Genomic DNA, 26,693 nt, shown 5'->3' on the forward strand with positions numbered 1-26,693 from the left:
GGTGTCAAAAAAAGTTAAAATGCAAAGTCATGCTTTTTTAAAACAGTTTGAGTCCAGGGCATGTGTGCCTTAGCTCGTGTGACAGTCAGAGGACAGCTCTTGGAAGTCACCTTTCTCCTGCCACCTTCTGAGATCTAGAACTTGAAGTCACATCATCGGGGCTGCACACAGCTGAGCCATCTCACCAGCCAAAGCATATTCTTTTAAGTGGGGAAAAAAAGAAGCCACAATTTAAAATTCTAACTTTATGATAAAAATATTTAAATGTTTCCTGGGCTAAGTGCAAGCATTGTCTCCAAATTCTGTCTTAGTTAGGTTTCTCCTCTGTGAACAGACACCAGGAGCCCGCCAACTTTTATAAGGACAGCATTTAGTTGCGATTGGCTTACAGATTCAGAGGTTCAGTCCATTCTCCTCATGGCGAGAAGCACCAAGTGGGAGGACAGGGTCCCACAGCATACAGCACGGCAGTGGGCGCTGCAGTGTCTCTGTTCTCTGTAAATCCATTTAGGAAGTGAGATGTTACAGATAGGCTCTTGCCAGTATACCACAGACCAGCTGCAGCCTGTCTCCCTTGGACTCCCTTAATGCTGACATTACAGGTACACACCACTCCCAGCCTCCCAGCCTGGATTAGCTTTAAACAACAACAACAAAAAACGCTAAAGTTTCATCTTTGTTGAAAACTGTATTTTTGAGGGTGATACTAGGGAATCATAGCCAATTGCTTATATCAGTTTTAATATTGAATGTCCAGTTTTCTGTAGTTTAGTCTTGTTGGCTTCGCTTTGAGCATTGTAATATAAATGGCAATGTAGAAGTTTTTAAGCATAGATTTGTTCTGTTAAAAATTCTAGTTAATATTAAAACATTATTTCTGGAAGCTCTAAAACAATTGTATAGATAACCGAGTGGTTAAGAAGCAGTTATCATTGAAGTATTTGGTTTGTATGGTGCCCTAGTTCTGACCCTTGGCACTGAAAATAACAATTGAGGTTGGATCTTCTTCGTAAAGTAAAAATGAGACGTGTCTTCCCATTACTAAAACAGGCCGTCTTAAAATAATTCTGTGTGTGTATGCCGTGAGAGCCGGCAGGCTTGTCATGCCGCACCTGTGGAGGGCAGCTCTGCAGAGAACGTCCCTCCTTATACGCTCAGGTGGGTTTTGGGCATCAGGTTTACACAGCAGGGACTTCGCCCTCTGAGCATCTTACTGGCCTTCAGATCTGAAGTGAACTTTAAGAGCTTCCTAAAATCCATGCTAAAATAGTGAACTCTCACTTTTGTCTCTCTGTCAGCCTAATTCCTGGTATGTTTGTCCCGCAGCTTTTCCTATGACGGCAGGTGGAAGCAGAAGCTGCAAACATCCGTGGATTTCCCGTTAGAAAATCTTGACCTGTCACAGTACGTTATCGGTCCAAAAAACAGTTTGAAGAAATATAACTTGTTTTCTGTTTCAGTAAGTATCGTGTTGAACTAAAGATGTTTTTAAAGCAAACTTATAAAATAGGAGGTTCCAGCATTTCCTTACATCATGGGTAGTGAGGATAACCAAAACTGGTATTAATGCACACATTTTTTCGTGCTAAGGAATGATTGAGTTTGTTTTGTCTTCTCGGTACAGAACCACTATGGCGGGCTCGATGGAGGCCACTACACGGCCTACTGCAAAAACGCAGCGAGGCAGCGCTGGTTTAAGTTTGATGACCATGAAGTGTCGGATATCTCAGTGTCTTCTGTGAGGTCGTCGGCAGCTTATATCCTCTTTTATACTTCCCTGGGACCACGAGTAACTGATGTAGCCACATAAAGAGGTGTGGGTTGTCCGAGTGTTGATGTTCCCAAACTGCAGCAGCACATCTAATACTTACAAAGATAACAGGTCACTGCAGCTGCCATGTAGAGGATTCCAGAGCCCTGGGGACTGTGTTACTAGCACCATATATTTCAGGTCAGTGCTGTTTATCAGAAAGAAGAAAGAAAAAACCCTGACATTTAACAACTATCATAGTATGCATCCCTTGCAGGAATCATTTCAAAACAACTTTTTGAATCTGCCCCAAAGTTAAAATAATTCATTAGCCAGACATTTATTATTCTACTGGTACCAAACCATTGTAACCTCCATTTTCCTATCCACTGCTCTAGCCTCTTATTTCTAGTCCCAGCCCGGTCCTCTATGAGCACTAGAACGGCCTGACTCACATAGGAATGTATATGTACATATTTATTGCACTATTGCACATCAGATTGCTGTACATAGTTTAACATATCCTTCTGCGAAAGCCTAGAAAGGATTTTTTTTTTCTTTTGGCCTCTTGTAGGTAGCTGCAATGCTTTCTTAGGGAAATGACAGGGCAGAACTATTTTTCTGTTAGCTACTGGCTGTATTTGTGCACTAAAATCTTTATTCTAAAAAAAATGGAAACTTTAATTTTTTAAAAATAATTCATTTACATCTACATTAAAATCTTAATGAGGAAAAAAAAAAACCATTTGAAACCTTGTACATGTTTTGTCTTTTTTTTTCTAAGTGTTTTGAGACAGGGTCTCACTGTGGGTCATAGCCTGGCTGTCCTGGAGCTCACAGATCCACCTGCCTCTTGCTTCTTGTGTTCTTTTATACACACTATTCCCTGCACTCACTCTGGGTTTAGTTATTTATTCTGCAAATTAGGACTTGAATTCCACTCCCCACATGTGGTATTCAGATTTCAGGAGCTGGAAGTCAGTTAAGTAATCCCCAGGTGACTGTCAGAATTCTGTGGAAGTCAAGGAAGAGTCTGGAGTGGCTGTGCCTGTGTGCACACTGCACTAAGGAGCCTGCTGTGCTGTTCTTTCTAGAGTAGGGAAGGAAGGGAGCCCTACATTCCTTAGGGACAGCAACAGGAAACTGCACAGTGGCTCTTAGAGGGTTTGAGACTTTCTTACAGTGCTGTGTTTAGATCATTTTCACCCCAACCTTTTAATTCCTCTCATATTCCCCAAATCTCTTAATCCCATGACGTCTTAGGTTGTACACACACACAGATACTAACCCAACCTGCTGAGTTCATTTACTGTTACTTGTATGGTTTTAGAGCTAAGCACTTGATGTTGGACTTAGTATCAAGGTTCTCATCCCTGGAAAAGACTGATCCCCCTCTCTCGGTAGCCTTTAATTGCTTGTAGCTCTTCATGGGGGGTGGCACTTTGTGAGGTTATGCTTAGCCATTCTGACATGTCAGCTGGTGGTGTCACTGTGCAGGTCTCGTTTAGGCAACCACATTGTTGAGATTGTGTGGGTGCAGCTTTCTTGTCACATACAGAGACTGTTTCATAGCAAATGCCCTCCCTGCCCCCTTTCCAAGATGTCCTGAGCTTGAGGTGTAGAGGTTGTGTTGTAGATGTGTCATGTAGTCAGTTGTCTGCACTCTGATTAGTAATGGCCTTCTGTGATAGTCTCCATCTTCTGCACAAAGCTTCCCTGATAAGGGCAAAAATGCTACACTCGTGGTGATACTTAGGATGAAGTCAGGAATTGTGCTGGCAGTAGTAGTCTCCAGGGCCTGTCACCTCCCCAGCTGTGGGTAGCTGACTAGATTTACAGTCTGTTTAGCAGGCATGGATTCCCTCCTGTTAAACAGCTGTTGGTTGACCCCAAGACATAAGTGCTGCCATTGTGCCTTTGGGATATTTTCCTGCTGTTCGCTGTTGTTCACACGTGGCGTGGCGCAGCTGACAGGACTGTTGATTGCTTCCTCCTTTAGCAGCTTGCACAGCCCTTGAGATACTATGAAAACATCGTCAAGTGCAGGCTTTCGGGTCGCTTCCAGCTTTATTCCTTCAAAGCTTGTGTCTAATGTGTGCTGTCCTCAGCACTGGAGCCTCAACCTTCCAGTGCTGTGAGGCAGCCAAGGGCAGCGCAATAGCTCATGTTGTTTGGGGAGTCTCTTCTAAGCAATGATTCTTAGGAAGCGTTATTTAGCTTACGTGGGGAAAGTTGGAGCTTGGTTTTCGAGTCATAAACTTAGCAACCAGTCTTCCTAAATTACTGTGTAAAGCTTTCAGGTCTTTTGTTGTTATTCGTATGGCATTGGATTTTGTTTTTTGAGAGAGGGTTCTTGGTGCAGCCTTGGGTGTCCTGGAACTCACAGAGATCCACCTGCCTCTGTCTCCTTAGTGCTGAGACTAAAGGCGTATGCCATCACTGCCTGGCTGGATGTTTTGTTTTAAAACTTACTTTTATATGTATTGGTCTTTTGCCTGTGTGTATTACCATGTGGGCGCTGAGAACTGAATGCTGGTCCTCACTAGCAGCAAGGGTTCGAGACCTCTGAGCCCTCTCTTCAGCTCAACAGGTCACACTCAGCCTCAGAGCCATTTATTTGCACCTATTTTTTTTTTTTTCCTGTGCTAGCAATCAAGACTCAGGACCTTGTGCATGCTGAAGAAACTCTGCCACTGAGGTTTTTCTTCTACATTTTTTGTTTGTTTATTCAAATGTGTAAACAAAAGTTATTTGTGTTGGGCTGGAGAGAGATGGTTCTGGTTTAGTGGGTAAAAATGTCCATTAATGCTGAGGACCCGAGTTCAATCCCCAGGACCCACATGGTAGAAAAGAGAATTAACTCCTACAAGTTACCCTCTGACTTCCACATACACACAGATAAGTATAAAATTTAGGAGAAAATAACTTAGAATGTATGAAATACATTGTAATAGAAACCTGTTGCAGGGGACACTGACCTTTGAAACCTGCCGTTCTTAGGCCCCTGTGGTGGCAGTGTCTGGCCTCTGTGCTGCTCTTAGTGAGCAGGGCTGTCTTCTGTGCTGCAGACTTGTCTTATAGAGGCTGTCTGTGAGACGTACAAACCTTAGCGAGGTAAGCAGGTGGGAAGGGTTTAATAACAAAGCATATTCATGGCCATCTTCTGATGGCTTGCTTGCAGTGATTAGGAGTGCCGTGCTAGCTCTTGTGTTTCTGTGTTGGTATAGAGAACGGCTGGCAGCTATAGAAGAGAAGATACGCTGCGGCCGTTCGAACAGAAGTATCTGGAATCTCACTGACTCGGGTGTCATCAAAACTATACCAGGCCTGGGTTACTGAGTTCTTGCAGAAGGCAGTGTAGTGGCCACCATCCAGATCTCCAAAGTGGTTCTAGGAAAGAAAGGATGTAAGCATGGTTTCCACATGTGAATGCTCCGACTGATGGGATAAAAAATGATAAGGCCCAAAACCATTTTAAAGTGTCTTATACTGAGAAAATAATTTTCTCAAGTCTTACATATGAGCTGACTTTGAACTGCTTATACATTGTATTCACTGATTAATAGAATTAGATAGGAAATCAGTCTATATATAAGCTTTAAAAATAAATTTAGGAGGGCTGGAGAGATGCATGCTCAGTGCCCAGGAGGCTGAAGAAAGCATTTGGTTTTCCTGGAACTGGAGTGACAAGTGCCTGTGCCTCAGTGTCTCTGTGCTGCAGCAACTCTGACCCCAAGGCCTAAACTACTTCCTAGCTGGTTTTTACAAAGTGTACTGACGCCTCATACAAAGGAAAGAAAATAACATGAGATGATAACTTTAGGAGCCTTTCCACCCTGCCAAGCCCTAACCCTGCATCTGTTAACAGCAGGAAGTAAGACTTGTCCTAGGCCTTGGAAAGGTTGAGGCAGGAGGACTGCCACAAAGTGTCTAGCTTTTTTATTTAATATGTGTATTTCCAAGTGTGGTATGTACACCGTGTGTGCTGGTGCATGTGGAGGCCAGGGGGGAGTTTCTGCTTCCCTGGAACTGGAACCAAACCCAGGTCTTCTGCAAGAGCAACAAGTGCTCTTAAGCACTGAGCAGCCATCTCTCCAGCCTCCTGTTCATCTGTTATCAGATATCGTAGGCACTACGGCACAAGGGCTACCCACTTATGTTTCATTTGTCTCCATCTTGTGTCTTTTCCTATCATGGATTAAAATGAAGGAAGCAGATTAAAGAGGAGGTGTGGTGGCATGTGACAGTACTCGGGATATGGTTCAAGACCTTCCTGGGCTATAAGAGGCTGTTTATAAATAAATAAGTAAATAAACAAGAATTTCACTTTTGGTAATATTTTTTAAGAGCTGGGTAATAAAAACATGGAGAATGTGAGTGAGCTGGGACTTCATACATTGGTGGAACAAAATGTCACGTTACATTGGAAATCAAGTTGACAACTCTTCAAGGTTTAATTGTACAGTTACCATGTGTCTAAGCAATTCTTTCATAGGTGTATGCCCAAGAGAAGTCAAGCCTGTGTCCACACAAACCTCGTGTACCACCGATAATCACAAAGTAGAGCCGTCCCAAGTACATATCAATGACTTAAACATGTTGTTTACATAGTAGAATGTTATTGGCAACAAAAAGAAACAGAAGTACTTGCCTCAACATAGGGAAAACTTTAAAAGCATTCTGAAAAAAAAAAAAAAAGAAAACCACACAACTTATACCTTGACTCTAAGACAGAAGGACTCAAGGCCAGCCTCCTCTACATAGTAAGTTCCAGGCTAACTACAATTATATAGCACCATGCTGTCTCAAAAACCATTTCTGTGACAAACTCATAGAGACAGAAGTCCATTGATGGTTGTCAGGGTCTGGTGGAGAGAAGAAATGAGTAGGAAAAATTCTTATAGGGATACTGAAAATGTTCTAAAATGTAACTGTGGTGATCATGAACAAGTATGTAAATATACACCAAAACCCACTGAGCTGTACACTCCCAAGTGAACTTTATACACACTTTTAGGTCTCAAAGACAAAATAATAGTTTACAACTAGCCAAAAAATTGAATGAAGGTATTTTTTGAGAACACAAACATGTTTTGGAACACTGCCATCCAGATTGACATATGTAGACCTTGTCCCCAAAGTGAGGTGGTAGAACCTTTAGAGATGGGGACTTCTTAGGTCAGTGGGCTTTGTCCCTGTCTCAAGATATAAGTCCTTGCATGTGCCCTGAGGCTGAGGCATGTTAGGTAAATAACTAAATAGCTATAATGCATTAAGACTTGTTTTTTCACAGACACGAAGCTTAAACCGAGGGATGCGCATGTGCCCGGCAAGCAGTGTGTCCCTGAGTGTTACAGCCTCCAACCTGTACCTCGATAAGAAAACACGGGTTTTCTTATTCATAGAACAGCAGGCAAAGGACTTGAGGACTTGTCCCCCCCCCTCACACACACACACACACACACACACACACACACACACACACACACAAAACATCAGTAGAACATGATTGATAGTACACATCTGAAACCCTAGCACCCAGGAACCAAGTTCAAGGCCATCCCATTGTGGAAGATCAAGGACAAACTTTAAGTGCTGTCACACCACGAAGGCAGCTAGAAGAAGCTATGGAGTAGGGACACAGTTCCCCTGCTGCTGCTGAGAAGTGAACAGGGACAACTGCTTTGGAATACCAGCAGCCTGAGTTTACCAGTGTTCGCAAGCCTCCCTCCAGAACCCCCAACTCCTAGAAACAGGCTCCCAAAGGCTGTGTCCAAGTGTTCGCAAGCCTCCCTCCAGAACCCCCAACTCTAGAAACAGGCTCCCAAAGGCTGTGTCCATCTTGCAAACATCCAAGAATCACCCACCACAGCAATACTCCAATGGTCCAAAGCACTCAAGTAGAACATGTGAGTAGGTGATGGTGTCTTCGCACAGTGGAAGAACAAACCATATGTGTAGCAATGTGGATGATGGTTTCGGATCCTAAAGATCTGGCACATACTGCAAGGCTCATTTGCATAAAACAGAATCAGAGTTTTCCCAATAGAGGTCTGGTGTCTGCACTCCAAAAAGAATATTCAGATAGTTAAACACTGATTAAATTGTCCGAACCCTGTTCTTACTTCGTGGATGTGCTCACTGGACAGCCTGCCAAACTGTATACTCAGATTTTATGTGTTTTCCTGTTTCATTTTAGAAACTGTTTTGGAGTCAGGGTTTACTGTTGCCCAGGCTAGCCTCAAGCTTACCCAGGTGAAATAACCTCTGCTCCTGCCTCTGCTCCTATATACATTATAGGCATGTATAACCAGTGGCAGTTTGGGTACTGGAGATTGAATCCAAGGCACTGTGGATCATGGACAAATGCTCTATCAACAGCTACATCCTCAACCACCAATTTCTTCATTAAAAGCAAAAACTTTCAGCCTGGGAGTGTTGGCACACACCTTTTGTCCCAGCACCTGGGAGGCAGAGGCAGGTGAATCTCTTGAGTTCAAGGCCAACCCAACCTGGTCTACAAAGTGAGTTCCAGGACAGCCAGGGCTACAAAGAGGAACCCAGTCCCAAAAGACAAAAACAAACTTTGTACAAGGTGATTTAACCAAAGCATCAGCACTCCCCTACACCTCCATAGAGAACCAAGCATCAGCACTCCCCTGCACCTCCATAGAGAACCAAGCATCAGCACTCCCCTGCACCTCCATAGAGAACCAAGCATCAGCACTCCCCTGCACCTCCATAGAGAACCAAGCATCAGCACTCCCCTGCACCTCCATAGAGAACCAAGCATCAGCACTCCCCTGCACCTCCATAGAGAACCAAGCAGGAGAAAAACTAAGACCCAGAGATGTGGGAATACCAGCACAGACCCACTCCCACAGTCCCATAGAAGTGAGAAATCTACTGTAGGGTGAGTGGGAGGATAGCTGTCACCTCACTCTGTGGTACTGAGTAGTCTTCCTTCTGCAGTGAGAGAGGCTGAACAGTCTTTGAGGATTTCGGGAAAGTAACAGGCTCGAAGCTGAACTACATAACGAACCTGACCAACATTTCCCAAGTAGCCTGACCTTGGAAACCAGTTTCCATCATCCTCCTGTTGTTTCTTCGGGGTGCTGTGACCAGGAGCTATGTGGATAAGGGACCTGTTGTCTCAATGCAGCAGTGTGCTAGAGAAAGCTCACCCTGACTCAGTAGATCACAGCATCACAAACCAAACAGCCCAGCTGACTGGCTCCCACTCAGCCTTATTGACTGGTCAATATAGATGTTGCAATATGGGAGGGGAATAGAGAACACCCTCAAGTACTGGGAGAAGAGGAGCCTTCCTTATGAGGCCAGGCACATGGGGACAGAAGATACAAGGGTAGTGCTGCATCATTTGGGCCACCCCTCCCCCACATTGCTGCATGTGAGCACCTACCATTCCTCACAGATGCAGAGAGGCAGCGTTACTCTCCTTTCAGCAGGGGCAGCACCAAGCTCAGGACCAGAAGATGCTATTGAATCTTATTTAGAAACATCAAATTGTTCTGTGAAGGTTTCTCAGTAGTGGACTTTCATCAGATGTCACATATTGATACCAGCTACAAAAAAGTTGTGACTTAGTGACTGAAAAATCAACCAGTGGAAGTTGAGAACTACACATCTTCAAATCTAGTCCGAGGAGAGGGATGAGTAATAACAGAAGTCCAGAGCCAAGGGACACTTTCTCCAGACAGCGCTTAGGCATAGAAACAAGGGTGGGAGCTCACCTTAGCCTCTGGCAATTCCAACAGACTGGAGCTGGGATATGCTTTTGTTAGTGGTGAAATGGATAGTACTGGTGAATTTGGAGCAGTCTGTGTTTGTGAATCCTGTGTGTGAGGTGTTTTGATTGTTGCGTAGAATAAGAGCAGATCTGCAGAATAAATAGGATAGAGCTGTTTGGTCCTGTTTATCAGTCAGTACCAAATGATTAAAGATGAATGAAAATGTATGAGTTGTGTGTGAAAAGCTATACCACAAACCCACAGTAACAAAATAGCACAAGAACGGATGTGTGATCAGTAGAAAAGACTAGAAGAGGCAAGTGTGAGTTGATGTGACTACAGCTACCTGATTTGTGTTTGAGGTTGCTGAGTTTTTACTTTGTGAGTGTGCGTTACCTGCGTGTTAGTCTGCATCGTGCACATGTATGTGGGTTACCTGCGTGTTAGTCTGCATCCTGCACATGACTGGTACATGGGAACCTAAAGAGGAAGTTGGATACCTCTAGAACTGGAGTACTAATGGTTGTAAGCTGCCACATTAAGTGTTGGGTATCAAATGTGGGTCCCTCCAGAGGAACAGCAAGCTCCTCTGAGCAATCTCTTCAGTCACCTACTTTTTGACAAAGATGCCAAAAATACAGACTGGAGAAAAGACAGCGTCTGCAGCAAAAGCTTCAGGGGAAAACGACAGCTGCATGTAGAAGAATGGAAGTAGATCCTTCTCTTTCACCTCACACCAACATCAACCCCAGACAGATCAAAGACTAACATAAAGCCCAAAAAAACGAAAGCTCCTATAGGAAAAGGAGTATGTGCAAGACAGAAACATGGGCAAGGACTTCATGACAAGACTTAGCAGCTCCAGAAAGAAAGCAAGTGGGACCTCATGGAACCAAGAACAGTACAGACATGGGTTTCACCTAAGTGCTCGTCACTCATGGCAGATAATGAAAGCACAGCCCTGTCTTAGGGTTTCTATTCCTGCACAAAACATCATGACCAAGAAGCAAGTTGGGGAGGAAAGGGTTTATTCAGCTTACACTTTCACATTGCTGTTCATCACCAGAGGAAGTCAGGACTGGAACTCAAGCAGGTCAGGAAGCAGGAGCTGATGCAGAGGCCATGGATGGATGTTACTTACTGGCTTGCTTCCCCTGGTTTGCTCAACTTGCTTTCTTATAGAACCCAGGTCTACCAGCCCAGGGATGGCACCACCCACAATGGGCTGGGCCCTCCTCCCTTGATCACCAGTTGAGAAAATGCCTTACAGTTGGATCTCATGGAGGCATTTCCTTAACTGAGGCTCCTTTCTGTGTGATGACTCCAGCTTGTGTCAAATAGACACAAAACCAGCCAGTACAGACCCATACACACAATGAGCCTTATTGGGTATCCACTCAACTACAGATGTGCATGTGCACCATGAACACATATACCTGCCCCTATGAACACACCTTCTCAAAGGAAACATGAGGGCACAGGGTGACAGCATTGTTCTAGACAATAGCCTTTTTGTATGTGATCAAACGATAGGCAACAAAATTAATAAATAAATGGAATGGCATAGTAAAGAAAATGAAAGAGCAGAAAGAAAACCACAGTGTGCAAGAAAATATTTGCAAACCGTGTGTGTGTGTGTGTGTGTGTGTGTGTGTGTGTGTGTGTATGATAAGAAAACTCAAGAGCAAGCAAGATACACCAACTGAAGGGCTAGAGAGATGGCTCAGCAGTTAAGAGCACTGACTGCTCTTCCAGAGGTCCTGAGTTCAGTTCACAGCAACCACATAGTGGCTCACAACCATCTGTAATGAGATCTGACGCCCCCTTCTGGTGTATCTGAGGACAGCAGCAGCAGTGTACATGTATAAATAAATAAATGTTTGGAAAGAAACCCAAATTGAAAAGGCAAGCCAAGGACCTTAGTATGTATTTCTCAAAGGACAAGGATGTAATGATTACATAGAGATTTGAACAGTGCCTGGTACACAGTGTGACTAGGTAAGAATAAAAAAATCACCATCCTGGGGATAAAACTGTTAGATGAGGGGCAGGGAGAGCTCAGCAGTTAGGACCATTTGCTCTGATAGAAGGACCATGTTTGGTTGCCAGCTCATACCTATCCATAACTCTAAGGGGTTCAATGCCCCCTTCTCTCCACTGTGGGCACTGCATACATAGGGTACACACATACACATAGAGAAACACACACAAGATAAAAGTCTTAGGGAAAAGGGCCTTGTAAAGCACCACCAGCTTGATGGCACACGCCTGTTATCTCAGCATTGGAGGGGTGAAGACAAGTCACCAGGAATTCAGTGTAATCCCTGACAAAAAAAAATTCAAGACCAGCTGGGTTATGAGACTTTGTCACACACACACACACACACACACACACACACACACACCTTTCAGATGACACTATATATACAATTAGTAAAATGGTCGATACGACTGGGCAGTGGTAGCACAGGCCTTTAATTCTAGCACTTGAGAGGCAGAGGCAGGTGGTTCTCTGTGAGTTTGAGGCCAGACTGGTCTACAGAGCAAGTTCACTGCCACAAAGAGAAACCTCATCTCAAAAAGCAAATCAACAAAAATGTCCAAAACCTTAAGTGTAGCAATTAAAAAATAAGTAAATGAAAGAAAATGAACGAATCCAGTCTTCCAGGGTTTTCACACACTTGAGGGCTCTTCCCCTCCAGTCTCAGTCTTCCAGGGTTCTCATACACTAGAGGGCTCTTCCCCTCCAGTCTAGATGAGTTATTTAAGTGATCAGTGTGCACATATCTCCCAGCAGCTGAAGTGTGCACAGTAAGTCAGGAGGTCCAGAATGTCACCGGGCCCTGATGCTCTGGCTTTCTTTGTTCCATGGCTAATGTAGCAGGTTCTAGTCACCTTTTTACTGTGCATTATAATTTGAAAGATGCTTAGTTCTTATCTCTAGATGTATCGGTGATATGCCACAAGCTCTAAATGTCTTTCTTTCAGAGCTAATTTTCAGTGCCTCAACTGACTAATAACTTAGATCTATAAATAATCGGATGTTTTTAAATACTTGGAGTGATTCTTGCATAAAGTGTGCATCTTTCATAGCACACAACTACATTCTAAATATAAGCTCCATTTTTTCTGTTTAAGATTTTTTTTTCTCTAAATGAGAAACAGATATAATGAGAAGTTAAACTAGGATCTCAGGAAGCAGCACCTTTGAAACTCCCATTAATTAGCATCTATGCCTGATGGGAGAGCAGAAGCCACCGTAAGCCCCCAGAGTATAAAGAACAGCGGTGTGAAGAGGAAGGGCGAATGGTGTAAAGGAGATGGGCTGACAGAGGAGGTAGGCAAGCCTTGTAAAAGCACGTGGGTGGTTCTGTGCTAGGGAGCATGGAAGTCAAGTACCTTCCTTCTTCAATATTTTTGAGACAGGCTCTCACTACGTAGTCCTTGTTGTCCTGAAGTAAACTATGTAGGCCAGGCTGTCCTCAAACTCAGAGATCTGCCTGCCTCTGACACTAGAATGCACCATCACACCTGACTCCATTTTATTATATTATTATATATTGAGCAATAAGAAGAATGGACAGGGGCTGGGGAGATGGCTCAGTGTTTAAGAGCACTGATTTCTAGTGGTCCTGAGTTCAAATCCCAGCAACTACATGGTGACTCACAACCATTTGTAATAGGATCTGATGCCCTCTACTCTTGTGCCTGAAGACAGCTACAGTGTACTTATATATAATAAATGAATAACTAGATCTTTGAAAGAGGAGGAGGAGGAGAAGAAGATACAGATTCAACAGCAGCATGTCAAAAGGTCCATGACAGGGTTGCATGCTAGAAGAACCCCCACCCTCAGACACAATAGCTCATACCATGATCCCAAAGCCCAGAGAATGGCTTGCTGCATAGGTGGCTCCTGTGGGAGGTTCTACAACTGAATCATACCACTTTGTTTGCCAGGATTCAGCATGAGTCACAGCTGAGTTAAAGCCAAAGGAGCCCCTGGGATGTTCTAGGACAGGCTTTGGCCAGGCATTGAGTCTTGGAACTGTTAGTACCTAGTGTGGGGCTGCTGGCTACAAAGTGTTCATGATGACACAAGACCCTGACCTCTGGCAGTGGATGTGGCCAGGATGCTAGGCTGTAGAGCAGCCACCAGGCAGAGGTGGGGGCACACAGTGGGTGTTCTCCCCTTTCAGCAGCAAAGAATCAGCATTGAACTCACCACCACTGCACACAGGTTGTACTTAGGATGTTTCCGGAAAACTGGACAGATATAAGGAGTGAGGTCCAGGTTGGTCAGTGGATAATGGATGTCTGTCCTCAGCTTCCTCTTTACTGTACCCTGGATGTCAAACCTGGAGAGATAACAAATGCAGGAAGTCCAAAGATGTCTGTAAGCCTCGTGTGAGGGAGATCCACATGCCTAAACACAGTCTGTGTACAGTTAAGACTCATTTCTGAGATGATTGTCTGGTGTGTAAGTTACTTCCTCATCTAAATATATTTACAAATGCCAGACCCACTGGCCTCATGAAAGTATGTCAGTGAGAGAAAACACAGACCCCAGCAAATTATACCTAATGTGGAGAGAGCAAGGCAAGCCTGCCTGGGGGAAGACAGCACATCAGAGGTGTGGAGGTCAAATCACCCTCCCTCTCTCCACACGGCCCCTCCCTGGCCTCTCTCCCCTATCTTTTCCCATCCCTTTCTGTGTCCTCTCCCCCTCACTCACCTCTCCCATCCCCCCTTCTTTCTTCCATTTCTCCGCCCTCTCGCCCATCTCTCTTTATTCTGTCCTTTCCCTCCCCCCCATCTCTTCCTCCTCTTTCTTTTCACTCCCTCCATCTCTCCACAGAGTCTCACTATGTAGCTGTGTCTGACGTGGAACTCTCTCTGTAGACCAGGCTGGCCTCAAACTCAGAGATCTCCTGTCTCTGCCTCCTGAGTGCTGGAACTAAAGGTGACCTACCATACCCATCCCCTGTCTTAATGTTAGCATTATCATCATCCTGATTTCAAAGTGGAGATCTAAATCTAAAGATAGTGTTTTAATAAGAAAATTCTGTTCAAATCTTTGATCTCTCTGGTTCTATAGATCAGAGGTCAGCAAATCTAGGCTCTTATCAGAATCATTCAAAACCTTTTTAAAAAATCATGTTCATGGGGCTGGATGGCTCAGCAGTCAAGAGCACAGACTGCTCTTTCAGAGGGCCTGGGTTCACTCCCAAGAACCCACATGGCAGCTCACAGCTGTCTGTAACTCTAAGATCTGACACCCTCACACAGACATACAGGCAGACAAAATACAAATGCACATAAAATAAAAATAAATAACTTTTTAAAAATCATGTTCATTCAGAAAATGTGCCGATTTAGATCTGAGGCAGAAAATTTACCAGATGAGCTGGGTCATTGTTGGGCCATAAAGATGCAAATCCTGTTCCCCAAAACTAAGGGGCTGCCCTGTGTGGTGGTTTGAATGAAAATGCCCCCTATAAGCTCAAGGGATGGCACTATTAGGAGGTGTGGTCTTGTCGGAGGAAGTGGGGATGGGCTTTGAGGTTTCAGACACTCAAGCCAGGCCCAGTGTCTCTCCCTTCCTGCTGCCTGAGGATCCCGATATAGAACTCTCAGCTACCTCTCAGAACCATGTCTACCTCTACTCCACCATGCTTCCTGCCATGAGGATAATGGACTATACCTCTGAACTGTAAGCCAGCACCAATTAAATGTTTTTCTTTAAAGAGTTGTCATGGTCATGGTGCCTCTTCACAGCAATAAAACCCTAAGTAAGACACCCTATGACCAGGTCTCCTAGGCAGGAGTCATCCCTAGAAACATGGAGTTTTCTAGACTACAAGGTCATGCTATACAATATAACAACTTTATCAACAATTGCCCAGACTGAAAGAAAGGCCAATGTCCACCAACTAGCCAATGGAGAAGTAACTGTACATGCACAAAAAGGATTAAAACACAGGGGGCTGGAGAGATGGCTCAGTGGTTAAGAGCACTGACTACTCTTCCAGAGGTCCTGAATTCAATTCCCAGCAACCACATGGTGGCTCACAACCATCTGTAATGGGATCTGGTGCCCTCTTCTGGCCTGCAGGCTTACATGCAAGCAGAACACTGTATACATTATAATCTTAAAAACAGAAATACAGCAATGACAGGGGCAGCAGACCACATACATCCACAGGCCACCTCTCAGGCATTGTATCAAGTGAAAGGAGCCAGTCTCAACAGGCTAAAACCAGCATGATGTACCATGTTCTAGGAAAGGCAAAATCATAGAGATAGAAAACAAATTAGTAAATCCCTGGGGAGGATGTGGGGTGAGTCTCAGGAAAGGTACCTGCCATGCAAGCATGAGGAGCTGAGCTATGACCCAGCGCCCACATCAATGCTAGGTAGGCATGTGGCCCACCTGTCGTCTTACCACAAGGGAACTAGCTGGACTATCTGAGTGGATAAGCTCTGGGCTCAAGCTAGCTACCCTGCCATGATAGGTAGGGGGTTGTTCTGGTACTGCTATGTATCCAAATGCTAAACACTGGCTCCCAAGTTCTGCAAGGAAATCCTCATGTATACCAAATGACGGTACGTAACTTTGCTCCCCAAGTTAATTGGTCTATAAAAGGTCAAAGCCTGTGACTGGGCAGTAGAGAGATGTAGGCAGGTTTTCAGTTAGCTGGCAGGGAGATGCAGGGAGGGAGAGAGGGAAGTAAAGGGCATGGAGGAGCTGGACCATAAGCATGTGGCCAGGAAAAACAAGTAACAAGGGACATATGGCTGAAGCGTAAGTTAGAACAGCTCCCAGACCTGCCCAATCTAGGCTTCCAGCTCTTCAATAAAATACCTGGACTGTGTATCTTTTACATGGGCTGCAAGAATGATTAATTCCTTTTACAGTGACACATAGAAGTGACTGAGGAAGAACCAGAAATTAAACTTTGGCCTCATACATGCACACAACCCCTCCCCACACACATACACGTAAGCACCCACATATTTTTCTTTAGGTAAGTCCCGGGAGCTTATGGAAAAGGAAGAGAATAATGGGAAATAACCCTCAGAACTTTCTGGGGTGACAGGTATTGTTGATACAATGAATATTATTGTGTTCATTTGTACAATTTCATAAACAAAAAAATGCATCTTATATGTGTAAATAGATCCTTTTAAAAAATGTATTTATTTATGTTACGTATGTGAGTACACTGTAGCTGTCTTCAGACACACCAGAAGAGGGCATCTGATCCTGTTACAGATGGTTGTGAGCCATCATGTGGTTGCTGGGAATTGAACTCAGGACCTTTGGAAGGGCAGTCAGTGCTTTTAACCACTGAGCTATCTCTCCAGCCCAAATAGATCTCTCCTTTTTAAAAAGATTTATTTATTTATTATATATGAGTACACTGTAGCTGTCTTCAGACACACCAGAAGAGGGCATTAGATCTTATTACAGATGGTTTTGAGCCACCATCTGGTTTCTGGGATTTGAACTCAGGACCTCTGGAAGAGCAGTCAGTGCTCTTAACCACTGAGTCATCTCTCCAGCCCCCAAATAAGTCTTTTAAAGCAATTTTATTTTAAAGTTTCATGGACATAAGTGTTTTGCCCTCCTATATGTGTGTACCACATGACTGCCTATTGCTTGCAGAGGCAAGAAAAGGGCCTTGGATCCCTTGGAACTGGAGTTACAGATGGTAGTGAATTGCCCTGGAACTGAACCCTGGTCCTGTACAAGAGCAGCAAGTGCTCTTAACTGCTGAGCTCTCTCTCCAGCTATGGTGGTTTGAACAGGAATGAATACTTGGACATAGGGAGTGGCACTATAAGGAGGTGTGGCCTTGTTGGAGGAAGTGTGTCACTGTTACAGCAAACTTTGAGGTCTCAGATGCTTAAGCTAGGCCTAGTTTAGCATTCACTTCTGCTGCTGTAGATCAAAATCCAGAACTCTCAGCTCCCTGGGTGCTTGCACACTGCCATGTTTCTCGCCATGATGATAATGAACTGAATCTCTGAAATTGTAATCCAGATCCAATCAAAAATGTTTTTCTTTATAAGAGTTGTGTGGTCACGGCTAACAGTAATAGAAACCCCCAAGACACTAACCATTATACAAACGTATCTTAATATTAATAAATGCAAATCTAAAACTAATTAATGCAGTCATAGAACCTGGATTGAAAGGAGTGTGTGCCAAAGTGCACACGTGGAAGAATGCTGCTTACTGGCTTGCTCCTCATGGCTTGCTCAGCCTGCTTTCTCATGGAATCCAGGCTCACCAATCCAGGAACAGCACCACCCACAATGGGCCAGGCCCTCCCATCTATCACTGATTCAGAACATGCCCCACAGGCTTGCTTACAGCCTGATCTTATGAAGGCATTTTCTCAATTGAGGTTCCCTCTTTTGAGATGACTCTAGCCTGTGTCAAGAGGACATAAAATTAATAGGCACAATTGATCCCTTGCAAACTTACAATCACATCAATTTATTAAACATGACCTTCCCTTTCTTCTTGTACCAAGCATTTCATATTAATATTATAATATAAAACATATTATTATAGATTATCATCATACATTATTATTTATACATATTATAAACATATACATCAAGACCTCTTCAATCCTTGGGCTTCAATTGCTCTTGAAGCTGCACCTTCACCAATGGCCTCTCAACTGTGCCAAGCCTCAGCTGCTCTCCATGACTTCATACTTTCACAAACTAATACCACCGGGAAGACTTCCACATTGGCTACCTATGGAACGCTGACTGCTTCTGTGCACTAACTTTGCTGAAAACTTCTCAGCTTGCACCCCAGTGGCATTGGTCTCTCTCTAATCATTATTAATTGTAGGCATAATGTGTTATACACTGTGTAAAGTCTACCCTTGGGTTATTCAAATGCTGATTTCTCTGCTCTTACATCTTCTTTGGTTTTTTTTTTTTTTTTTTTTTTTTAAGATTTACTTATTTATTTATTTGAGTTCTGTAGCTGTCCTCAGACACACCAGAAGACAGCATCTAATCCCATTACAGATGGTTGTGAGCCACCATGTGGTTGCTGGGAATTGAACTCAGGACCTTTGGAAGAGCAGTCAGTGCTCTAAACAGCCAACCCATCTCTCTAGCCTGCTACATCTTGTTTCCATCTGGACTCGGCACTGTAATGCTTATACCAAGAATCTCTTGTCTGGAGTTTGTGTAAACAGATCTTAGCATTTATTCTCTGCCTTGTCAGTAAATGCTAATCACCCAGTGTCTGGGCAGAAGAGAGACAAGGATGGGGCTTCTGCCAGCAGAGGAAAGAGGGAGGGAGGGGAAGAGGCTGGGATGGGGCTGAGAGGCAGCCAGATTAGCATGGACGTTTAAGGCACATCATTTAACAGCTCAGCTATTGAGTAAATCTTAGATTCCTTATATAATTATTGGGGAATAGCCACCAGATTTATATTAAAGATAATTCATTTACAATTAATTTCTTGCTTCCAGACAACCGTTATCAATTGTTCCAGTAAGTACAAGTTCCACTCCAGTATTGCCGACTCTTGTTAATCATAGTTGATTCCTCAGTCCCCGCTGACCAGAACCACCGAGTCTTAACTCAGAATAGCAAACATGCCACAGCCCCATAGTCTACAATAACTCTCAAACTTCCCTTTGGAGTTTCACAAGCCAGGCCTCCCTCGTCTCCACTGCTTTCCACATTCTTATCTTCCTAGATCCTACACAACAGCCCACTGAGCTCTTAACACTCAATTGGCTTTTCTAGACCGAAGTTCCAAATTCCTTTCTCAGTCTTCCCCCAGCACAACGCGATCAAGTCTGTCAAAGCAACACTCCACTCTTCTGGGACCAAGCAATAGACCACTATGCTGTGATGAAACATCACCAAAGCAGGAGGAAAGGGTTAACACTTAGCTCACCCTTACAGTTCGCCATCAAAGGAAATCAGGACAGAAGCCTGGAGGTCATGGAAGGGTGCTGCTTTCTGGTTCATTCCCCTGCCTTCTTTTGGAACCCTCCACCACCATCCTAGAAGTGGCACCACCCACAATGCACTGGGTCCTCCCCCATCAATCTCTAATTAAGAAAAGGTTCTGCGGGCTCGCCTAATCTTATGCAGGTGACTTCTCCTTTGGGGTTCCCTCTTTTCAGATGAAAAGTGTGAAGCTGCCATAAAAGTAGCCGGCACCGCCGCTCTAGTGCAAGAACAGGTAAATCTACAGAGACAGAAACATTAGGAAAGCAGGGACCAGGGAGAGAAAGCATGTAGAGGAGTTGCTCGGTGGGTACTGGGTTTCTGTTTGGGACATTAAAATGTCCTGGAAATTGTGGTCATTGTCTTTAACAGTGTAAAGGTAATTATAACAATTGGCTGTGCCCTTGAAATGATCAGAATGTTAGATTTTTATATTGCTTTTTTTTTTTTTTACAGAGTTTTAAATCAAAGTCCAACCCATTAAACTAGCCTGGACTCTTTCTTACTCACTTGACACTGAGAACTCAGGAGACCTTGCAGCTAAGCACCCAGTTTGCCGCCGATTTTGGAACAAGCTACATATTAAATGGATAAACTATTTTCTTGTGAATCCTTTCTCAATAAAACTGTTAAAACCATCTGCCCACAATATTTCAAACTCCACATACCTTTTTAAGTGAAGAACAATTATTTTTGGTGCCTTGGAAATAGTGGTCCTCACAGCTGTTTCTTGCTTGATCTCACAGAAGGAACACTGGATTTGGTTGTTCCAGGTCAATGTGTCTTGTTGGAAAAAACACTGGAGACAGTCCTGTTGGGGGAGAAAGAACATTTGGTGTCCCTTAGAAGACATTAGAAGAAAAAGCAGAAATCAGCGGAGTTGGCATGTTGGAGGTAGAGGCAGGAGAATCGTTGGTTTGAGACCAACCCGTCTAATGTAAGGAGACCTGTCTTACAAATACAAACAAAATCATAGAAGTTTGGAAGAGCTGTGAAAATGTGCTTCTGGGAGTTTTTCTAGGAAACCAACCCAGGAGCTACACCCATCACTCATGGCACAGAGTCCGTAAAATCTGCTTAGCAACACTTTTTGTGTGTTGAGCCAGGGCTGGTGGCTCACACCTTTAATCCAGAGGTGGGAAAAGCTCTTCCAGTCCAAAGAAGGCTAGGTTGATCTTCGTACCAAGTTCCAGGTGTAAATCCCTGTGTAAAGACTAAATAAAAATCTACCTAGCAACAAGTAATGCTTTTTCACTGACCTGCTAGGATGGGCTTAGATTCTTTCCCCGTCGTCTATGAATAGTCACTTTCCCTTTTCTGTTTTATTCCAGAAGAACACAGACTTTGAAATTTCTACTAACAAATCAGACAGCTCTTTAATAATTACATATCTCCTGACACAAGGGGGGGGGGTCTGAGAAATGACCACATCTCATGGTTTTGGGTGATGCTTTACAGTAGATGACTCAGAGCCCACACCTAGGAAGATGACGTCTACAGCCAGACCCTTCTGCAAGTTCTTGGCTTAGAAGAGAAGAGTACAGTTTCCATTAGGTCTCTTAGTGCCTCACTCCAGAATCTGTCATTCTTTCTAGAGAAACCTTTATTTAGTCCTTTGATTAAAAAAAAAAAAAAAACACTAAAACATAATAGGATTCTGTTGTTCCCCAACTATGCATACAAAAATTTTCATCAACAGATGTGCTACCCCACATCTGATAGAGGTCTAATATCCAATATATACAAAGAACTCAAGAAGTTAGACACCAGAGAATCAAACAATCCTATTAAAAATGGGATACAGAGCTAAACAAAAAATTCTCAATTGAGGAATACTGAATGGCTGAGAAGCATCTAAGGAAGTGCTCGACATCCCTAGTCATCAGGGAAATGCAAATCAAAACAACCCTGAGAGTCCACCTCACACCAGTCAGAATGGCTAAGATCAAAAACTCAGATGACAGCAGATGCCGGTGAGGATTTGGAGAAAGAGGAACACTCTTCCACTGTTGGTGGGGTTGTAAACTGGTACAACCACTCTGGAAATCAGTCTGGTGATTCCTCAGAAAAGTGGACATAGTACAACCTGAAGACCCAGTTATTCCACTTCTGGGCATATACCCAAAAGAAGCTCCAACATACAACAAGGACACATGTTCCCTCAAGTTCATAGCAGCCCTATTTATAATAGCCAGAAGCAGGAAAGAACCCAGATGCCCTTCAATAAATAAATGGATACAAAAATTGTGGTATAATTACACAATGGAGTACTACTCAGCTATTAGAAACAACGACTTTATGAAATTCCTAGGAAAATGGATTCATCTAGAGAATATCATCCTGAGTGAGGTCATCCAATCACAAAAGAACAGACATAATATGCAGTCACTGATAATTGGATACTAGCCCCAGAAAGCTCTAAATACCCCCAGAAACAATTCACAGGCCATATGAAGCTCAAGAAAAACAAAGGCCAAAAAGTGAAAGCCTCAGTTCTTCTTAGGAAAAAAAAAATAAGTGTATAGCACCCTCTCAGAGTGTGATACACTTGGACCTTAAATCATTAATAATCCAAGAGCTAAGAATATAACCTTGTGGCAATTTTTGGTATTCAAAGATCATTATCTTTAATCTATACACACCAAAAAAACTCTGTTTCCATGTTATGTTCTGTTCTACATGTACTTTATGCTTATGATCACTAGTAAGATTTCAGTGCACACTATCAAATCTCTAAAAGAATTAAGTACTGACAAAAATATATTCATATAGTGTTATGCCAAAACTCCTTTAAAAATCTGTACATGTATCTCTCATTTTAAAATAAAGTTGTAAGAGAAACAAAACAAAACAAAAAACCAGATGTGCTTTTGGGCTGGAGAGATGGCTCAGCGGCAAACTAAGCTACCAGATTCCCCTCTCTCCACACATACACAACTCCCATCCAGACTATCGGAGAGCCTTAGTGGGCTGGAGAGATGGCCAACCAGGCAAAAGCTCTGGCTGCTCTTGCAGATCCAGGTTTGAAACCCATATAGTGGCTCATAACTGTAAGTGCAATTCCAGGGAATCTGGCGCCCTCTACTGGCCTTCTTGAGCACGAAGAATGCACACGGTACACACGCAGGCAAACAAGCACGCATTGTGTACTAGAAACCTTGTAAAAAAGACTATTCTAACTAGTTTTACCCTTATACCATAGAGTGCGGAAGTGGGGTAGGGAGCCATGACATCCTCATAAGAAATCACAAACTGTCCATCTCAACAGACTGAATAAACATCTCCCATATTTATAATTTTAAGTGGGGCTTTACCGTGAGTACATTTAGAAATACAATGAAATTCACAGTAACTATAACCATAGGTTGCTTTTTTAAAAAAAAAATAATGCTGTTCATTCATGGGCTACCTTTATTTATTTTAGGCATAAAGCTGTCCTCTCCTACTTAAAATCGTAGGGAACAACAGCTGAGACCCTGGCAGCCTGAATGACACAGCAAAGAGCACTGGCTGCTCTCCCAGAGGTCCTGAGTTCAAATCCCAGCAACCACATGGTGGCTCACAACCATCTGTAATGAGATCTGATGCCCTCTTCTGGTGTGTCTGAGAACAGTGACAGTGTGTATTAAACAAATAAAAACAAAACCCCACGAAAGCGTATTGAGGAGCTGGGGACTCCTTACCTGGAGGGAGCATTCGTATTCAGATGGGATGGGGAGGGAAAGGATGGTGAAAACCTCATTCTTGTAGGAGCAGGTCTCACACTTTAAACATGTGATGCTGTAACTGAGCTGTCCTTCGAACAGCCGGGTGACGATTGAGGTCTCACGGGCCGGCACCTTCCTGCAGCAGTTTTGGGTTGTCCTTTTCTCACATGCTCTCCTTCGGCAGTGCTGTGGAAAAGGACAGATTTCTCTTGTGAAAGCCTCGAGTAACAGAGCGGCCTCTCTCTATAAAGATGAATCATGGACCGGAAAACTCGTAGTTTGGATCCAGACGGAACCCTAAGACGCTGGCAGCATAAGACGTGAGTGACATCTGGTGATGCACCTATTTCCCTTCGGGGTGAATCTGAAGATCTTAACCGTCCCGGCAGGAGATAAGATATTCGAGGAGTGACGTTTGTGCCCACCCCCCTTTGGCTATCGGAATACTGAGAATAGTTGGAATTGCTGAATGAAGCCTGGCGTGGGTGGTGGGAGAGCCTGTCTCCCAGGAAGAGATTAAACACAGTTGTGACAACGTGTCAGACTATCTTGCGAGAAAGAAAGGCACCAACACAATGTTGGCTCAGTAACGGGTGGCACTGCTTTGGACAGGACTTAGTCATACATCCTGCCAGCCACCTATTTAAATCTAAACCTCTTGTCAGTACCCCAAAGTTGACTTGGAGATCACTGAACCTCTCTTTATGGGTTCCCAGTGTAAGCAAGCTAGATAGACGTCCCGTGTCTTCCCAGGGTTACTGCCTCTCATTGTCCTGATGAAGAAGGAACGCAGGGGCTCAGCCTAGCTTGTTAACGCTTTTAGGGCTCAGGTTTGACCCTTAGAACGTGTTGGTAACACCTTGCGGGCTAGGCTGGCACTTGGAAGCAGGTTGGCTCTGAGGGGGAAGGTTGAACAGGCCCCCCACGGCCCCTAGAACTGTTTCCTGAGGGGACTTTGATTTCAAGCTTCAGCCTGCATGAGGGGCTTTGTATTTAGGAAAAAGAAATGAGTATTTAGACACTTTGTTTTGAACTCAGGTAAATTTCTCCTGGTCAGCGGGACCTGGGCTTTGCCATCCTGTTGGCTTGGAGGATTTTTTTTTTTTTTTTTGAGCTGTTTGATTTCATGGAACCATTTGGGCTAGTATACTCTGAATGTCTACAAGACATCTGTCATATATCAAGGAAGGCTGGAATGTGAGTGTTTCAGACATCTATAATATTGGCTCATGGAGCAGGGCTGAAGCAGGAAGATTCTGAGTCACAGACCTGACTGGGCTCCACAGTAAAATTCTGTAATATTAAATATTTTTAAAAAGCAAAATGGCACCATGCACTGGGAAAGGGCACCATGTCATCAGACAGACTGTCCTGTTATTATCCATCCATAACTACCTGTGGCTATTTAAAACCACACAGGGATGGTTTATCCTTCTCCTCCTCCATCTTAGTTTCTTCTTCTCTCCCTATCTCAAAATCTCTGCACCCGCCTTTCTTTCTCACTGCCCAATCACAGGCCCTGCCTTATCATGTGCCTGCCCGAATCTGCATGTAGACATCAACCACAAAACTCAGTTTCGGAAAAACCTAAAAGTAAACATAAAAATAATTTTAGTAGCTGGACAGATGGACAGTGATTAAGAGCTTTGGCTGCACTGGGCAGTGGTGGCACACACCTTTAATCCAAGAACTCTGGGAGGAGAGGCAGGGGCATCTCGGAGTTGGAGACCAGCCTGGTCTACAGAGAGAGTTCCAAGACAGTTAGGTGAATACAGAGAAACTCTGTCTTGAAAAAACAAGCAAACAAACAAACACTGGCTGCTTTTCCAGAGGACCTGGGTTAAATTCCCAACACCTACAAGGATGGGCTTGAAACTGTAGCTCCAGTTCCAGGGGATCTGACACCCTCTCCTGGTCTCCATGGGAACATGGCCAGTGCTACACAGACATACAATAAAAATACAATAAAATTTTTAAAATTAAATAAAGAAAAAAAGCAAATCAACCAATAAACAACAAATATCCTAACCTGGACATTTTCCTCAGAACTCCCAGCACCAGAGCCATGTCCTACTCACAGCAGGGCAGCCCATGCAGACTGAGTACACGTATGCACATGTGGGCGCACACACACACACACACACACACACACACAGCAGGTATCTCTGATAATGGTGCACATCTCCTAGCTCAGAGCTGTTCGTTCTTACCTTTTTCAAAGCTTCATGAAGCTCGTTGAGGATGTAAATCAGGAACTCCTGCGCATCTTGCTGTGTCTTTTTCAGAAAAGCCGGGTAACGGCTGCCAACAGCCGACAGAAATATCGCTGGCGAGACACATTCTGAGTCCCCAAGCCACATGTCTGTCATCAAGTAGGCAAAGGCAGTGGTCACCTCGCTGCAGCCCCTGAGAAGAAGAGATGGGCACAGGGCAGCTATTCCCCGCTGATTTAATGAACAGACCCAGTCTCAGGGGCACGGGATCGGTCCACGCCACGGCACCAGAGCCTGGTTCACCCAGCAGTCCTCACCCTCTATGCGTTCTCTGGGAACCTACAGTGCACGGGGCTTGTAGCCCTACACAAGGACTCCAGCGGGTCCTTTCCTCACCTCACCTGGGGGAGCTGGGGTGGGGCCGACTCAGGGAAGAACTCCTCTTACTTCTGAAGAGCTGTGATGTACTTTCCGGACAGGAAGTACTCCACCAGTGGAGACACGCTGCAGAGGCATTGCAAGATGGTGTTCATGTAGCAGGTGTTGCCCAGGTTGCGCAGTCCTGTCACGCCCTGGAAGTGTGGCTGGGTCTCAGACTCGGGGAGGGAGTCACAGTCTGCACACTCCGCACTGTGTGGGCCACATGGAAGGAGAGTATTTCCAGGGAACAGTGAGAGCTAGTACCAGTCAGACCCTCGCAACCTCTGAAATCAGAGCGTTAATTCGTCTGTGGCTGGGCGGCAAGGTCTGGTAACCTAGGCCGGCGCCGAACTGACAATTCTCTTGTTTCACCTCTCAGTAACTGAAGTTAGAGGCCATCAGCCTGACAAGAAGAGTTTTGCTCATTTTGTTTTGTGGTAGAGTCTCCCCATGTATCCCTGGGTCACTCTGGACTGGCAATGTTGACCAGGCCGGGCTTGAACTCAGAGATTCCCACCTCCTGGGTTCTGGGATTAAAGGTGTGCACCGCTCTGACTGGCTAGGAAAGATTCTTAATGGGTTTTGCTCTCAGACTCATTCTCTACCAAAGACAGAAGGATTTTAACTTAGGCCCGGAACTCTGAACCAGTGTCTGACAGAAATTAAAGTTTCTTCCTAAAAAGATAGTGTTCTGGGTGGTTTTGTGTCAACTTGACACAAGCTGGAGTTATCACACAGAAAGGAGCCTCAGTTGAGGAAATGCCTCCATGAGATCCAGCTGTAAGGCATTTTCTCAGCTAGTGATCAAGGGGGAGGACCCAGCCCATTGTGGGTGGTGCCATCCCTGGGCTG

General features: G+C 44.2%; 2 protein-coding genes across 2 annotated transcripts in view; one reads left to right on the plus strand and one right to left on the minus strand.

Moving 5' to 3' along the window:
• Nucleotides 1-2,452, plus strand: part of USP8 (ubiquitin specific peptidase 8) — a 46,023-nt gene extending 43,571 nt beyond the window's left edge. Inside the window, 2 exon segments of the mRNA XM_080931137.1 lie at nucleotides 1,327-1,459; nucleotides 1,625-2,452. Coding sequence (XP_080787263.1) covers nucleotides 1,327-1,459; nucleotides 1,625-1,810 — 319 coding nt within the window. The 3' untranslated portion in view covers nucleotides 1,811-2,452.
• Nucleotides 2,453-4,948: 2,496 nt separating this feature from the next.
• USP50 (ubiquitin specific peptidase 50) lies at nucleotides 4,949-26,011 on the minus strand (the record flags this gene model as incomplete). The annotated part of the gene is made up of 6 exons (XM_080931070.1): nucleotides 25,869-26,011; nucleotides 25,419-25,614; nucleotides 23,185-23,394; nucleotides 20,170-20,312; nucleotides 13,727-13,859; nucleotides 4,949-5,140 (listed from the first exon to the last, which is right to left on the minus strand). The coding sequence occupies exons 1-6, from the start codon at nucleotides 25,952-25,954 to the stop codon at nucleotides 4,949-4,951; spliced, it is 960 nt and encodes a 319-aa protein (XP_080787196.1). The 5' UTR covers nucleotides 25,955-26,011.
• Between the last annotated feature and the right edge of the window lie 682 nt (nucleotides 26,012-26,693).

The sequence above is a fragment of the Micromys minutus genome (genome assembly GCF_963924665.1).
Source record: "Micromys minutus genome assembly, chromosome: 17".
Lineage (NCBI taxonomy): Eukaryota > Metazoa > Chordata > Mammalia > Rodentia > Muridae > Micromys > Micromys minutus.